Here is a 17,414-nt window from a genome sequence, read left to right on the forward strand (position 1 = left end):
GACAGAATTGGGCTTGAAAAACATAGCACCAGCGAAGCTGAAGTGTGACAATAAAGCAGCCTTGCAAATAGCAGCTAATCCAGTTTTCCATGAGAGAACTAAACACATTGAGATAGACTGTCATTTTGTCAGAGAGAAGATTCAAGAAGGCTTGATACAAACAGAGCACATCAAGACAGGAGAGCAACAAGCAGATTTGATGACCAAAGCCTTGAGTATACATCAACATGAATACCTAGTTTCCAAGTTGGGATTTAAAGACCTCTTTACAACTACCAACTTGAGGGGGAGTGTAGAAAATGTTAACTGATTTTAAGTTGTGTTACATATGCTGTTAGTTTGTTAAGTTTGTTAGATATTAGTTATTGAGTTAGTTACAGGAAATTGTTTATATAAAGGACCTATTTGTTGTAATTGAAGATATGTGGAATAAAGTATAATTCTGCCCAGATTTTAGTTTTTTAACAGTCTATTTCGACATCAACAAGGCAAGTTAACCTGAAATATAGACTCTTCTTCTTAACTTACGTTGCCATTGTAATATGTTTGGAGTGGACTTGAAAAATATGAGTCTATTTTTAATTAGGTAGAGATTCTGTTAATTGGTTTAGTTAATAATTCTGCTTGGGGTTTTAGCATGTAATGATCCGCCGCCTTTTTGCTTCAAAGAACTGAACTACGTTCAACCAACTGATATGAAGCTTAGTGACAGATTTTTCAGCAAAATTGGTAAACCAAATGGATGCCAGTTGTAGGGCAAGGAAATGAATGCGTTTGCCGGGAGTCGAACCCGGGTCTAGCAATTATCCTAACCGTTGGACTACAAACGCTTCTCGAAGGAAAGCTATCATAGTATATTTATATCAAATATAATTAGGAATTATGACAATATTACCTTGTATTGAATATTGAAGCATTTTTTTATGATTTCTCAACAAATTATCACCTGAATATATTTCTTCTCTGTACCGGAAGATCTTGATATTTAGTTTTTGGGGAGGAATTGTAGTGTTAATTATCACCTTTCAAATTTATTTTCATTGTTATTATTCTTGTGAACATCAGTAATGGTTTATTTTTAATATAGTGAGTTGCTTTCAAGGATCTCAGTGTATTTGATATTTGATAATCAGTTCAGTTGGTCAATATGATGATCCTTTGCATACACTGCAGGACTATAGCTATGTTTCTTCAATTCTTCTTTCAGAGTAGGATTACTTGAATCGAATGCCCCTTAAGATGCAACACTTCCTAAGAATCAGATATGATATATATGTAAAAACGAGGATGTATGCAGTCTTCACAATACCAAAGCGCATAAACAGTGGGAACATGCACAACGGCACAAGAGCAAACTTCTCTAAAATTGAAAACCTAGCAATTAATAATCCCTTAAACTGCCATTGATGGAAAAGAGATTTTGAAGTAACATTCAGCTCTGTCATAACATATGCTATCCATTTTCTCCATGTTTCTCTGTGTCTTGCGTTAGTTCGAAACATTTGACTTGAAGACACTGTATTTTTATACATAATAAGGGGGATATTCTGTAATTCTTCTTGAGCAAGGAGAGAATAATTTACAGTTGCTTTAACAAGCCAACCTATATATATAGTCACTCAATGAATAGTCCCTATCGCCCATTTACCGTCAGTTTATTCAATTTCACTAAAAAAATAGAAGTTCGAGGGTTAAAAATGGTGGAATAAAGTTTAGGACTTAAAATGACTTATTTTTTTAAAAAAAATCGAAGGTCAAAAATATTATTAGATCAAAAAAAAGTTTAGTGGTTAATGACTTAAGCATAGCTAATCCATCTAGTATTAGTGAGATTTATGTTATACTAATCACCCAATCAAATGCTTAAAACATACCCTTAAATATGGTACATTTGGTTAAAATATAAAGAAAGTTTGCCACATTGCTTCTTGTTCATGTAATTATCCATGACCTTAATGGATTTGGAAACCTATCAACATTGTGGTAGAGATAAGGTGTACTTTACCCTATAAGGTTAGACCAACCTCCCCCATGGCTGACCATTAAAAAATGGCATTAGGAGCTCCCAACTGGCTTAGCTTCTAAATGTGTTTTAGTTTGATAGATAACTACTTAGTGTGATACAAAAGAAATCTTTCATATATATCCTATGGTTTTATACATTGCCACCCCTTCCTTCTCAAGTATTCTCCATTTCCACCTAACTAAGTAAAACGACTCGGCAACAGAGGCTCTCCCAAGACCTAGTTTTTGCCTCTTTATATACGTTTGAGTTGGCCTTGAGAGAGTGCACACCGATCAAGGAAGAGACCGAATTTGGGGTTGGCATTGAGTGAAAAACAGAGACAATTATTGGAGATGGGAGCTTGGATTGTTAGAATTCTTATGCTTTTAGCTTTTTTATGGTTTCCAGCATCAGTAGAGTGCATGGTTCGGCACTACAAGTTCAATGTAAGTTCAATTTTATTTCCTGAATGGTATATAATGACCTATTTAATGCTTAGAAGAAAAGCATGATCTCCATTAGCTACTCTCTATCATTGCCCATGGTAGAGTTTCTAACTTGTTCATTGACATGAAATAGTCCTTATCTTTTAAAGGTTTAGGACATTAGATATATGATATGATCATTCAAATATAAAGGAAAATTTTATAGAAGGTTTAGGACATTAGATATATGATATGATCATTCAAATATAAAGGAAAATTTTAAAGATATAAAATATATCTATATCAAACATATACTCGTATCTGATATTTAAATTGAGTTGTTAAAATTTAAAACTATATTAATTGTTCCGTCATCATTGAACTTCACTTTCAAATTTTAATATGATTGATCAAATACTTTTGAATATCTATTAATATTCTTTGATCTGGATAATATGAAATAGAGTGCAATTCTAACATATGTTCAAGTTTTTAGATGATTAGTAAATAAACTGGCTTACTCACGTGATATATATTTCAGATATAAAATCTTGTCAACTTTACTCACTTTAACATGTTATTAATTCTACTTTGCATCTTCATGAATGTTTTGCTCTTCCATCATCGATTTTCTTCGTTTCCCTTTCTTTTTATCGGCCTTAACGTGATAATTTAAAATTTTCCAAGCATGGTTATTACAAAAAGAACCGATGTTGTTTTTTTGTAAAACTATGCAGGTGGTGTTGAAAAATACAACAAGATTGTGCTCAACCAAGCCGATTGTCACCGTCAACGGACGCTACCCTGGCCCTACTTTAGTTGCTAGAGAGGATGACACCATTCTCGTCAAAGTGGTTAACCATGTCAAATACAATGTCTCCATCCACTGGTAATAATTCTAATTCCCCATCATTGATCAGTTTCTTAGGATCAATAGCTTTATCCATGGATTCTGATTTTGGTTCCAGGCATGGGATTAGGCAAATACGTACAGGTTGGGCAGATGGGCCAGCATATATAACCCAGTGCCCGATTCAACCAGGGCAGAGCTACGTTTACAACTTCACCGTGACCGGCCAAAGAGGCACCCTTTGGTGGCACGCACATATTCTATGGCTGAGAGCCACCGTCCACGGTGCCATCGTTATCTTGCCCAAGCGTGGTGTTCCTTATCCTTTCCCTAAACCCCACAAGGAAGAGATCGTTATCTTAGGTAATTAGGCACGATAATAAACAGAGGTAGTGTTACTTCTTATCAATAAAATTCGTTCCTTTTTATTTTATTATTATTATTTTTTTGTAGGTGAATGGTGGAAATCAGATGTTGAAGCCGTCATTAATGAAGCTTTAAAATCTGGTTTAGTCCCGAATGTCTCTGATGCGCACACCATCAATTGTTGCGGAAGACGGCTATCGGATAGAGCAAAATCGCAATTGATAATTTGAGAAAATAAAAATGAAGATAAAAAGAGACACAAAATTTACGTGGAAAACCCCTAAATTATATAGGGTAAAAATCACGGGCAACGGTAGAAGAATTTCACTATGAGAAAAATAGAAATTACAACCTCTCTCGATCTACCAAGGAAAAAACAATGATAATTCTCTCTTGATAAAAAGGAGAAAACAACTCTCAAGAAAACTCTCTAAATTCTCTCTAGTATTAGAAGAAAGCTAGAATGCTTTGGGATGATTTTGAAGCTAAATGAGCTAGGGTATTTATAGTTGAAACTTAAGGACTAATCTTATAAATACCCTAAATTACAATGACTAAAATTAATTATCCCATTACCCAATTTCAACAAAAATTAGGTGGCCTAATTTTTGACTTTGACAAAGCACCATTTGGTGCCTAATTTGGTGCCTAAATTATTTGACTTTTAGCAATCTTCCACTTGAAGATTTGATTGGAATAATCATATCTTCACACCATTATTTCTACCTTGTACCTTCATGTTGCTTACGTTTCTGACAGGCCACAGAAGGATCGACACCAAGTAAATTTATCAGTATTGATCGCCTTCGTCATGAAATCTGCTATGTTGTCTTTGGTATGGATTTTCTGCATATCTATCGTCCCTTCTTCCACCTTTTCACAAATGAAATGGTACTGAACTCCTTGCTAGATGCAAGGCGCTTTGACTGTCATAAAACAGAGAGACATACTCTTGATTGTGCCCAAGCTCCTCCAATAACATCTTCAACCAAATTGCTTCTTTACTGGCTTGTGTAGCTGCTACATATTATGCTTCTGTTGTGGATGTAGCCACAACTGATTGCAATTTTGAAACCCAGCTTACAGCTCCATCAGCAATTTTGAACACATATCATGTCGTAGATTTGCTTTTATTTAAATCCCCTGCATAGTCAGAATCTACATACCCATTGATTAGTAAGTTTGATCCTCCGTAACATAATGCAACATTTGAGGTCCCTTTGATGTATCTCAGGATCCTCTTTTACTGTATTCCAATGCTCTTTGCCTGGATTCCCCATGTACCGACTAACCACTCCCACTGCTTGTGCAATGTATGGTCTTGTGCATATCATAGCGAACATTAAGCTTCCCACTGCTGATGCATACGGTACTCGAGACATCTCCATCCTCTCTTCTTCACTGCTAGGACTCATACCGGAGGATAATTTGAAGTTAATAGGAAGAGGGGTAGAAATTGGCTTACAATCTTGCATGCTAAATCGTGACAAGATTTTCTTCAAGTAATTCTTTTATGAAAGCCAAATCTTCCTATTACTTCTTTCTCGGTGAATTTGCATCCCTAGAATCTTGTTTGCTGATCCCAAGTCCTTCATTTCAAATTCCCTAGCCAGTTGTGCCTTCAATTCTTCAATATGATCTTTGTTGGGTCCTGCAACCAACATGTCATCCACATACAACAGCAATATAACAAAATCGTTATCACCAGACCTCTTGAAATAAGCACAAGGGTCTGCATTAAGTCTGTTGTATCCAAGGTACATAATGAAGGAATCAAATCTGTTATACCAACACCTCGGCGCCTGCTTTAAACCGTACAGAGATTTGTTCAACCTGCAAACCAAGTTCTCTTCTTTTCTTTTTCTTCAAAACCTTCAGGCTGGAGCATATAAATTTCTTCTTCAAGATTTCCATGAAGAAAAGCTGTTTTAACATCTAGCTGCTCTAGATGTAAGTCCAATGTAGCACACATTGCCAAAACTACTCGAACTGTTGTTAGTCGAACCACAGGAGAAAATATTTCATTGAAATCAATACCTTCTTTTTTAGCATATCCTTTGACCACCAGTCTTGCACGATACCTCTCCACTTGATCGTCACCATTTCGCTTGATTTTGAAAACCCATTTGTTACCAATTGGCTTCCTTCCTTGTGGTAGTGGCACAAGGTCCCATGTATTATTTTTATGAAGGGCTTTGATTTCTTCTTGCATCGCCATCATCCACAGTGAAACATTTGAGCTGTGTATTACCTCCTGGTATGTTGATGGCTCACCGTCCTCTGTTAAAAGGCAATATGCAATATTACCTTCTATAACATAATCTGAGTGCCAATTGGGACGTCTTCTCACACGATCTGATTGACGAGTTGTTGGAGTTTCAGAACTCCTTGGTTCTTATTCATCATGTGCTGGTTCTGCTTCAGAAGAATCTCCTTGTTCAACCTCATTTTCCACATGTATCTGTGTAGTCTCTGACTTTTCAGCGCTATCATCATCTTCTTTTCTTTTGTAACTTATCTTCTACAAAGATAACATCCCTATTAATGATCACTTTGCGGGCAGTAGGATCCCACAAGCGATACCCCTTTACTTCATCAGCCATACCCCAAGAATTTGCATTTCCTGGATTTTGGATCTAGCTTTGAAATTTCTTGGGCGTTGTACATCACGTACACAATACTTCCAAATACATGGTGGTTTGAATAATCAACTGGTTTAGCAGTCCACATCTCCATTGGTGTCTTCAGCTCTATTGCAGTTGATGGAGCTCGATTCACCAAATAATAGGCGGTATTGACTGCTTCTGCCCCGAATGATTTTTCTAGGCCTGCATCCCTCAACATTGCTCTTGTTCTTTCTAACAAGGTTCTGTTCATCCGCTCTGCCACTCCATTTTGTTGAGGAGTGTTCGCCACTGTGAACTGTCTTTTGATGCCTTATTTCCTACAAAAATCATCAAATTCTTCACTTGTGTATTCTCCTCCATTATCTGATCTGAAACACTTGATTTTATTTCCAGAATCAAGTTCCACCTGCGCTTTGAAGTTTTTGAAAGTTGAAAACACATCGGACTTCTTCTTAATAGGGTACACCCAACATCTCCTGGAGTAGTCATCAATAAATGAGACAAAATATTTTTCTCCGCCTAGGGATGTAACTGGTGCTTGTCATACGTCAGAGTGAACCAGTTCTAGAACACTTTTGCCTCTAGAATTTGATGTGCTGAATTTCAACCGGTGCTGCTTACTTGTTATGGAATGCTCACACAAAGTAAGTGATACATTTGTTAAGCCTGGAAGTAGCTTTTGCTCCACAAGGACTTTCATTCCTTGTTCTGACATGTGTCCAAGTTTCTTATGCCATAGCATTGCAGAATCTAAACTACATGAGGCAACAGAGGCTTCTGCTTCTACCAAAGTCTCTCCCTTCAGCATGTACAAGTTTGCAGCTATTTTTTCGCCTTTCAGCATCACAAGCGCTCCACGGAACACCTTCATGATTCCTTTCCGTGTTTCAATCTTGCTAGCATTATTATCCAACAATCCGTAGGATAATAAATTTTTCTTCAGACCTTTCATGTGCCGCACATCTCGAACAACTTTAATATTTTCATCATACATCTTTAATTTGATGGTTCCCACGCCAACGATCTCTAAGGCATGATCATTGCAACTATACACAGATCCTCCTGAGACAGGTTCATAATAATGGAACCATTCTCTTTCTTGAGGTCATGTGATATGTTGCTCCCGAATCAATGAGCCATATATCTGCAAATCGTTTTCTTCCTTCCACGGTGGTTGACGCTTCACAGCATAGAGCATCTCCATCATCTGAAGTGTTTGCGGTATTGCCTTGTGGATTGGAGGTTTTATTTAGACTCCAACAATCCTTCTTCAAGTGACCCTTCTTTCCACAATTGTAACACTTTAAATTCTTCTTGCTTCTTGACTTTGATCTACCATGTTTGTGATTGCTGCTTTGGCCACGTTATGTTGATCCCCCTCTCATCGTTGTCAACGCTTCTGCTTGTTGCAGATTTACTTGTCTGTCTTCCTTGTTCTTGCGCCAATTTTCTTCTTGTAGAACAGCAGCTGTAACGTCATCGAAGACTAGACTGGTGACATTACTGTTTGTCAAGTTGATGATGAGTTGATCATACGAATCCGGTAGACTTTGAAGTAGAAGTTCAGCACGTTCTTGTTCTCCTATTTTACAGCTTAAGGATGTAAGCTGAGAAAATAAGGTGTTCAGTGTATTTAAGTGCTCCATCACTGAAGTAGATTCTGGCATACGGAGAGTGTACAATTTCCTCTTAAGGAAAATTTTATTGTGCAGCGATGTGGCCTCGTACAATTTGGTGAGATGATCCCATATCTCATTAGTTGTCTTCTTCTCCTCGATGCTTGACAATACTTCATCTGCTAATGCTAGATGAAAGTTGGCCATAGCATTCCCGTCCATCTCGTTCCATTTGATGTCATCTGCGAAATCCACCGGCCTTTCATTGATAGCCGCTAGACACCCGTCTTTCCTGATGATGGCCTTCATCTTCAATTTCCACAATGAGAAATTTCTCCCATTGAATTTTTCAATATCAAATTTCGTTGCCATAGCTTCTTTTACGGATAGCTCCCACTATTTCACTATCGTGAATAGTTCTCTGGAACCTTCAAAGAATGAGTAATAACTTCTTATTTTCTTATGTTGGAGGATCCACCTTTTGGTGGCAACCACAAAGACAATAAGCAGATATTACACACTCTAATCTAGCTCTGATATCAATTGTTGCGGAAGACGGCTATCGGATAGAGAAAAATCGCAACTGATAATTTGAGAAAATAAAAATGAAGATAAAAATAGACACAAAAATTTACGTGGAAAACCCCTAAATTATATAGGGTAAAAACCACGGGCAACGGTAGAAAAATTTCACTATGAGAAAAATAGGAATTACAACCTCTCTCGATCTACCAAGGAGAAAACAATGATAATTCTCTCTTGATAAAAATGAGAAAACAACTCTCAAGAAACTCTCTAAATTCTCTCTAGTATTAGAAGAAAGATAGAATGCTTTGGGATGATTTTGAAGCTAAATGAGCTAGGGTATTTATAGTTGAAACTTAAGGACTAATCTTATAATTACCCTAAATTACAATGACTAAAATTAATTATCCCATTACCCAATTTCAACAAAAATTAGGTGCCTAATTTTTTACTTTGACAAAGCACCATTTGGTGCCTAAATTATTTGACTTTTAACAATGGCCACCCTGGATCTACCCCAAGCTGCTCTTCAAAGGGTAAAAACAAAAATAAAGAACTCGGTACCAAGAGATTTGCAAATTAAATCAACACCTCAAGCTGAACCATGAATAATATTTCACTCTATTTGCAGGAGGATATAAACTGGAAGTTAAGCCTGGGAAGACATACATGCTTCGAATCGTCAATGCTGCGCTCAATGAAGAACTATTCTTTATGGTTGCCGGCCATCAACTCACTGTCGTCGAAGTTGATGCCACATATGTGAAACCTTTTAAGACAGACACCATTGTCATATCCCCAGGGCAGACCACAAATGTCCTCTTAACAACCCACCGACGTTCCGGGAAGTACTTGGTCGTCGCCTCACCTTTCATGGACGCACCCATTGCGGTCGACAACGTAACTGCCACAGCTACATTACATTACTCCGGTTCTCTTACGAGTACCTCCACTACTCTAGTATCACCCCCTCCTAAAAACGCTACCTCAGTGGCAACAAGCTTTACGAATGCACTTCGGAGCTTGAACTCTAAACAATATCCTGCTAATGTCCCGTTGAAGATTGATCATTCCCTTCTCTTCACCGTCGGTCTCGGCATCAACCCTTGTCCTACATGTGTCAACGGAAGTCGAGTCGTGGCTTCTATCAACAATGTTACGTTTGTTATGCCGAAAACGGCTCTACTTCAAGCTCATTTCTTCAACATTAATGGGGTTTTCACAAGTGATTTCCCTGGAAATCCTCCTGTTCCATTTAACTACACAAGCACACAACTGACAAACTTGGCGACCAAACGAGGGACGAAACTATACAGATTGGCTTATAACGACACTGTGCAGCTGGTTTTACAAGATACTGGGATGATTACACCGGAGAACCACCCTCTTCATTTGCATGGATTCAATTTCTTCGAGGTTGGAAGGAGAGTGGGGAATTTTGACCCGAAAAAGGACCCTAAAAACTTCAATCTCGTTGACCCTGTTGAGAGGAACACAATGGAGTTCCATCTGGTGGGTGGACTGCTATAAGATTCAGGGCAGATAATCCAGGTAGGTGAAAGTCTCGTGGTTCGATTTTTCAAGTGAAAAAAAACGTTCATAATTTGTTTATTCTCTTGCAGGGGTTTGGTTCATGCATTGCCATCTGGAAGTACATACGACCTGGGGACTTAAAATGGCATTTGTTGTGGATAATGGCAAAGGACCAAATGAATCTCTTTTACCACCACCCAGTGACCTCCCCAAGTGCTAGAAAGCTAAATCATTACAAAAAATAATTCTTTTTGAGCAAAGCTTGGTCCAATTTGAATAATAATTCTTATTGAGTACTGCAAGTGTTGAAAATTTAGAGGTTTTAAATGTTATTGTACTCTACAAATCCTGCTTGAAATGAAGATGAAGTGTTACAATTTTTTCCTTTCAATCTTATATTTGTCTACTCGTCCTCAATGTTTGGATTTGAGTTTTAAGACTTGGGGATAGCTCTCAAATCTCAAGCCCATTAAAGGGAATGCTGGCTGCCCTCATCAAGGATGTACCAACTACAAAAGGTCTTTATGTTTTTTACTTAAAATAATAAATATTTATTTAAAAAAATATCCATATTTCTATATAATGAAGAAAAAAATTTGTTTGAATGTCAATTTTGATATAAAAAAAATTGAAGTATTATTCTCATAATATTACCTATATGAACATCATATTTGTTTTTAATCGGTAAAAACTAATTTTTGTTCGATAGGTCTTTGGAAGTTACAGTTGGGCACACGGTTCAATGAACATTAAGGATGCATGTCACTAATATTGCAAGTATAGCTATGAAACAAACCAAAATGATGGCAAGTTGAAACCTGAGCTGTGGGAAAGGGGGAAGTTTCCTTTAATGGAAAACAAAAAACTGTTGGGGCCTTCAATAATAATGAATTTTATGCATTTGCAGTCGCTTTCTCTACCCTTAGCCTCACCACTCCATTATTATTGCTCCCATTCCCATCCTTCCTTTAACGGCATTTCTAACTCTCTGTTTATTATACCCAACAATTTGCTGCAACTCATTTAGGAAATTGAGATTTCAACAGATAAACATTCACCTACTTGTATTCTATTACAATTACGACATTAGTTTTACTTTAATTAATTAATTTTTCTGCTCTTTCCAACAATTAAATGTCACTATATCCTAATTTTATAATATTAAATATTACATGATAACTGAAATAAACGTCATAATATAATTAAAAAATAATATATGTATAAATACACACTATTTACATTTTTACATGCGATATTCATTTGGCTTCTATATATATATATATTGTTAATATGAGATAACTATTACCTACAAGATAATATATGTTTAAGGATAACTCCTAACCATTTGAGATTAAACTTTTACACCTCTAGCGTTCATGATGCTCGAACCTGATACCTCAAGGAATAACAACAAATCTTTTACCACCGAAGTCGCTTGGTTCGTGCATTCATGGTGTATAAATTATCTTTTCGATCAATTCAAGTATCTAACTTTACAAACATTACCATTTTAAGTGTCTCGATTGTAACGACATTTAAAAAGGTAGGTAAGTGACACGGGTCAAATTCAGTGACAAATCCATAAATATTTTTTAGAATGATTACACATATATTAATAAAAAAAGCGTATGACCAGAAATAAATAAAATTTCAGAGTGAACATCATCAATAAAATAAACAACTAACATACATAAATTTATATTTTAAAATTGACACGTGCCCACCTTAAAATACATGTATGTCCACTACTTGTCACATTAAAATTTTATTATTAAAAAAGAAAATATTGTTTTTCTAGAAAAAATATCCACTCTTCCTCTATATCCCCTCAAACCTCTATATCCCCTCAAACCTCCTCAAAAACCACCCCGTCGTTCATAGGTATATAATATAGTAATTTAGGGATTTATAAATTAGTGTTTATAGATTTAAATTTTTAAGGGATTTAGGGATAAGATTTTAATAGTTGGTTGGTGTTTTTTGGGTGTTGTGTCATCAGTGAAGATTCGATCGACGACGATAGCGATAACAACGACGATAAAAGACAGTGATCGATGTGGGTATATGAATTAAAATTAAAGTTTTCAAAGTTTTTCTAAGATTTCAAAAAAATATTAAGTTCTTTTTGAAAAAAAATACATTCTTAAAGTTTTTTTTATTTTAAAATAAAACTTTCAAAATTATATAGATGTGACACATATCATTTAATGGAATTTTTTTTAATAATTGTTACAATTGAGACACTTAAAATAATAACATTTATAACGTTAGACGCATAGATTAATCGAAAAATAATTTGGACACATAAATAAAAAAAAATATAATTTAAATAACATTTTATATTAATCAAATTTTTAGAAAAGTATACCAAGTAAAGTAAAATCTGTTGACGTTTATGAATATCATTAATATGTAACTCCATCCTATAGAGTTTTTCTTACAATTATTAAACATGTAAGACTTACCCGACGAATTCATGTGTCACGACAATCTTGATCAGTTCATTGGATTACTGTTGATGACGTAATCATATATATATATATATATATTTCCTTCTTTACTACTGAAATAAATGGGAAAATGAAATAGAGTTGTCATTCATTGATTTCAGTTGAAAAACCACCAAACAGACTCATCTGACACTTAAAAAGGGAACCTAAAAGCCATATGTCCCTCGTTAGAATAGACTCTATAATCATTATTTTTCATAATGAAGGATAGGGACAGTTTGATTTCAACCAACATTCTCGCCACACAAAATATGAATAATTTAAACAATTTGTTCACTGTATTAAGTTTTAAATTATTGGTTAAACTATATAAATAGTTATTAAACTTTTAACACACTTATATTTTAATCACGGAACTCTTAAAACTTACAATTCAATCATTAAACTGTTAATTTGTTTTCGATAAAAATATTAACTTAACACTTTAAAATCTTTTTTTTTTCTTTTAAAAAACCCCAGGTTCTAAAAAAGTCCTATAATGAATTTGTTAAAATCATTGAGATGAACATCAATATCGATTTTAACTAATTCCATATCTAAATGTGTGTTGATTGCTTTGACTGAACAATATTAGCCGACTTTTACACCCAAAATCCATAAATATATGCAAAAAGCTTTTGTCCCAAAGATCTAGCTTAGAAAACTAAGGTGGTAGATAATAACTGTTTTTGTGATTTTATTGTTTCTTTAATTTTTCATTCGCTTTAAGTTTTTATTTTATTATTATTATCAAATTTGAATTATGTGTTTCCTTAATCACCGCAAAATCCTTATATAACTTCAATTCTTCTTTTTAATAATAAGTTTTCTTCTTTTTCAATTATAGCTCAACTTTGTATTTTAATCAATTTGGTCTTCTGACTGTTACTCTTTACGTATTATTTCTTTTCATTAGTTTTTTGAATCATTTATACCTAGGGATGATCAAATAATTCAAACCCGACGAATTATAACTTGATTAAACCTTATAAGATCAATTTTTTAAAAATAATTTCAAATCAAATCAAATTTTATGTACGAAAGAATTGAATTTAGAATGAAATTAGATTTAGATTTATAAATATTTGCCTAATTAACATAATTTATGATTCTAATTTCCCCAATTTCTGTTTTTCATTTTTCAATTTCAACTAGAGCTACTCTCTGGCACATATTATTTCTTTCGCTGGTCTTTCTTTCAAAAAAACCAATGCCATATATTTTTATTCTTAAAAATCATATCAAATTTGTGGCGAGTGGAAACCTTTAACCTCGGGTTAGGTCTTATGTAAAACAAAGAGTATACTACTTTAGCTGAAATTGAATTAATTGAAAATCTAATCTAATATGATCAATGATCACCTACATTCACACTCTGACGGATAATTTATCCTCAAAATATTTAAATAACATTATAAACATATTATATAATTTTATATGGTTTTCATTTATTAAATAATATTATAGATATTAATTATATATGTAAAAATATGAAAATAGTATGTATATAGTATATAATTAGATAGAGTAGTTTATATGAGAATTAAAAATATCAAATATTATAAATAAGTATATTTAAATTTAAATAAATATATTAGATTTGACCCAACTAAAATTTCATAAGTTCCAATGGATTTATAAAAATTCAAAAAATAAATAAATTTATAAACTCGATTAGCTCAATATTTTTTGTTCGACTTATTTAAATACTCACTTTTTTAACCTCCTACGTGTATCCAGCTCATTGGTTCAGCCATGAACTAGGCTACTTACGGGTCGACCTACCATCAAGTCCCATATTTTTTACTCCCACGTGTCGAGATCAGATCGGGGGACTAAGTTCTTCGTCGTCCTTGAGATCGTACCCTGTACAATTATTAGGGTGACTGCCCAATCAAAGAGTTGCAACCGTCTCAGGGCCCCACTAAATCCAGTTGCCCGCATGTAATTTTACCGTTGATCTGGGCCGTTCTTTTGGCGGCTACCCCATTTCAAGCTGACCGTATCCCCTACTGTCGGGATAGCTCCGGTGCACCAGACTAAAAAACGGCTAAAACAAGATTTTATTGGTTTTATTTTTGTATTAAATAATAAAACCGGTAAAAATTACAGGAAACATTATTAGGCGCTACCGATTTTATTATTATTGGGTATTTTTTACTGGATTTTCGAAAAACAAATACAGAAAATATTATTAGGCTTAAAAAAATGACCGGATTAACATAATATTTTAGGTAATTACCGAAAAAATTTAAATAATTTTTATCAATTTTATTGTTTAAACGATAATAAAACCGGTAATATTTTATTTTAACCGTTTTTAAGCATGCCGCACCGTATAACTTCTCCCTACTGTCCCTTTTCTCCTCCAATAATCTTTTCTTATTTCTCCGGTTCTTCTCTCTCTTCCCAGAGATTTTAACACATTTATTGTTTGAAGCTTGTTAGTAGCTTTGCTTCTTTATTTGTCGAGCTTAGAACTCTTTTTACTTTATCTTTCTTCTCTTTTATTTTATGTTAATTTCTCTACGAAAAAGAAGAAAATAGCACATCTTTCTTAGTTTCCATCATTCTTCTACTCAATTCAGTGTTTTTTTTCCTTCATTTTTTTTAAAGTTTCCAAATTGGGTTTTCATTTCCAGCTCTTTGTTTATTGGGTTCAGCTTAGTTTATTGGATTCTGCTGTCAGCTTCTCCTTTTCCCCCTAGTTGGGTTATCGAGGAAGTTGAATCCGAGTGTTAGTTGTTTCAGTTATTATTACTCGACAAAGAGAAAAACATATAATTATTTTCTCAGCTATGTTATAAATACAGCGAGTTCCTATTCAAATTTCCTTCAAAAAGTTTTTCTGCGTATTTCCTATTTTACAGTTTGTTTCGTTGCTAGTACTGAAAAATTCGCCGTTTTAGTTCTTGAATTGCGCGAATTTGTGGTGTTAGGGTTTTCATAGTGTTTTTACTTTGATAGCTACAGAATTTTGTAGTTCTTCTTTGAATTTTTGTTTTGAAAGTGGGTATTTTCTGGATTCCTCATGGATTGCCTACACACTCGAAAAAATATTCTGATTCCTTGCAAATGCTCCCTGATTTAACGCTGATATTTTTCCTTTGATACCCTATCAAGTCTGCATTTTCCCAATAGTTTCTCGTTCTGTTTTAACTCTTATAGAATTCTATAACCGAAATTCCATTCTTCGAGTGATGATCAATCTTCTGAAACGATTAGTGAATTAGGAACTTGTTCAGACAAAACTTCTGTGTTTTGTTAATTTTTATTGGTTACATTTGATGTTATGAAGTGGGAAATGGAAATTCTGTCGTCGGCATCTTATCTCTCCAGCACAAATTGGCTTGCTGAAGAGAGCACGAAATGGACATCAGCAGAGAACAAGATGTTCGAGAATGCCTTGGCGGTGTACGATAAAGATACGCCGGACCGATGGCAGAAAGTGGCTGCTATGATCCCAGGGAAGACGGTCGGAGATGTAATCAAGCAATACAGAGAATTGGAAGCTGATGTTAGCAGTATAGAAGCAGGTCTGGTTCCAATTCCTGGATATAACACATCTCCATTCACATTGGATTGGGTGAATAGCCATGGCTATGATGGATTGAAACAGTCATATGGACTCGGTGGAAAGAGATCTTCATCAGGCAGGCCTGGAGATCATGAGAGGAAAAAAGGGGTTCCTTGGACAGAAGAGGAGCACAAGTAAGTTTAAATGGTTATGACAAATTATAATTGTGCTCATTCTTTTATGATCTATGTTATCTGTTTGTATCAGCAGTACTTTCAGGTGAAGAAATTATATTTGTGAGGATTTTAATTGTTTGAGTAAATATAATTTGCTTTTGGTTTCCTTATATTTATCTTCCATTTCATTGACAAGAATCGATGTTCATGGATTTTTAACAGATTGTTTCTAATGGGACTAAAAAAGTATGGCAAAGGAGATTGGAGAAATATATCTCGCAATTTCGTTGTCACTCGAACACCGACTCAGGTGGCTAGTCACGCTCAGAAATATTTCATCAGGCAGCTTTCAGGGGGGAAGGATAAGAGAAGAGCTAGCATTCATGACATAACAACGATCAATCTCAACGACATGAGAACTGCTTCCCCGGACAATAGGGGTACTCCACCCGAGCTCCCTCAGCAGCCAAATTCTGCTGCCATGCCCAGAACACACTTTCAATGGAATCAGCCTTGCCGCGGGGCAACAATGGCTTTCAATTCAACACAAGGAAGTATGCTAATGTCTTCTCCTTATGAGGATCCCTCCTATGGATTGAAAATGCAGGGGCATAGTCTGCAAAGAAGTGCTGCACATGAGTCCTATTTTGGACCTCAGAATTTGGTTTTTCAGATGCAATCAGCCGAACAATACCCTCAAGACCACCTATTCTGAGTTCCTCCTGCCAGTTGATTATTGTAGCTGTCTTTGTGCTTTTATGGTTTTATTATGTGTATATTATCAAGAACTTGAGTTTAGTTCATAGCATTCAAAACAAGAGGTGATAGGATTGAGTTTTGCTAGGAACTTGAGAGTATGAAATGTGAAACTGTGAGGGAAGATTCTTAAACCTGGATTTCCCTTGTATTTAAGATTCTGTAGTTGAATCTGATTGTCCCTCGATCAAATTGCTAAGCTATTTGGTAATAGTGGTGAGCTTATGGCATCGACATGCGATATATGAATTATGGAAAAAGCCGTTTTCGAGTTTAGGAATATGATTTGAAGCATATCATCGGAGTGCATCATACATGCATTGGTGAGCAGGGTTCGAGTTGCAGGCTTACACGGAGAATGAAACAATAGAATAAGCATCTACAACCATAAGTTCAAAGTTTTAGACAGTTGTAAGCATGAGCTGAGTGGTTGTAATTTTCAGAAGTTCATCAATCTAGTATTCTAGTTGTAAACTTTTGGCAGTTTCATGTTGTAAATCCTAGTAATTTGATTCAAGACCAATAATTC

At 35.1% G+C, this 17,414-nt stretch overlaps 1 protein-coding gene and 1 pseudogene across 1 annotated transcript; both read left to right on the top strand.

The window, feature by feature from the left end:
• Positions 1–2,310: 2,310 nt before the first annotated feature.
• Positions 2,311–10,167, top strand: LOC120118582 (annotated as a pseudogene).
• A 5,238-nt stretch (positions 10,168–15,405) lies between these two features.
• LOC120118573 (transcription factor DIVARICATA-like) lies at positions 15,406–17,058 on the top strand. Its single transcript, XM_039138599.1, has 2 exons — positions 15,406–16,147; positions 16,352–17,058. Exons 1-2 carry the CDS (start codon positions 15,729–15,731, stop codon positions 16,842–16,844), a joined length of 912 nt encoding a protein of 303 aa, XP_038994530.1. The 5' UTR covers positions 15,406–15,728; the 3' UTR covers positions 16,845–17,058.
• The last annotated feature ends 356 nt before the right edge of the window (positions 17,059–17,414 follow it).

Source organism: Hibiscus syriacus, unplaced genomic scaffold (genome assembly GCF_006381635.1).
Source record: "Hibiscus syriacus cultivar Baekdansim isolate YM2019G1 unplaced genomic scaffold, ASM638163v2 tig00000973_pilon, whole genome shotgun sequence".
NCBI lineage: Eukaryota > Viridiplantae > Streptophyta > Magnoliopsida > Malvales > Malvaceae > Hibiscus > Hibiscus syriacus.

Excerpts from the sequence above, each read along its gene's own strand:
- LOC120118573 (XM_039138599.1), top strand. The coding sequence starts at position 15,729 with ATGAAGTGGGAAATGGAAATTCTGTCGTCGGCATCTTATCTCTCCAGC. Across the intron at positions 16,148-16,351 it reads TGGACAGAAGAGGAGCACAA|ATTGTTTCTAATGGGACTAA; the intron begins GTAAGTTTAAAT and ends GATTTTTAACAG.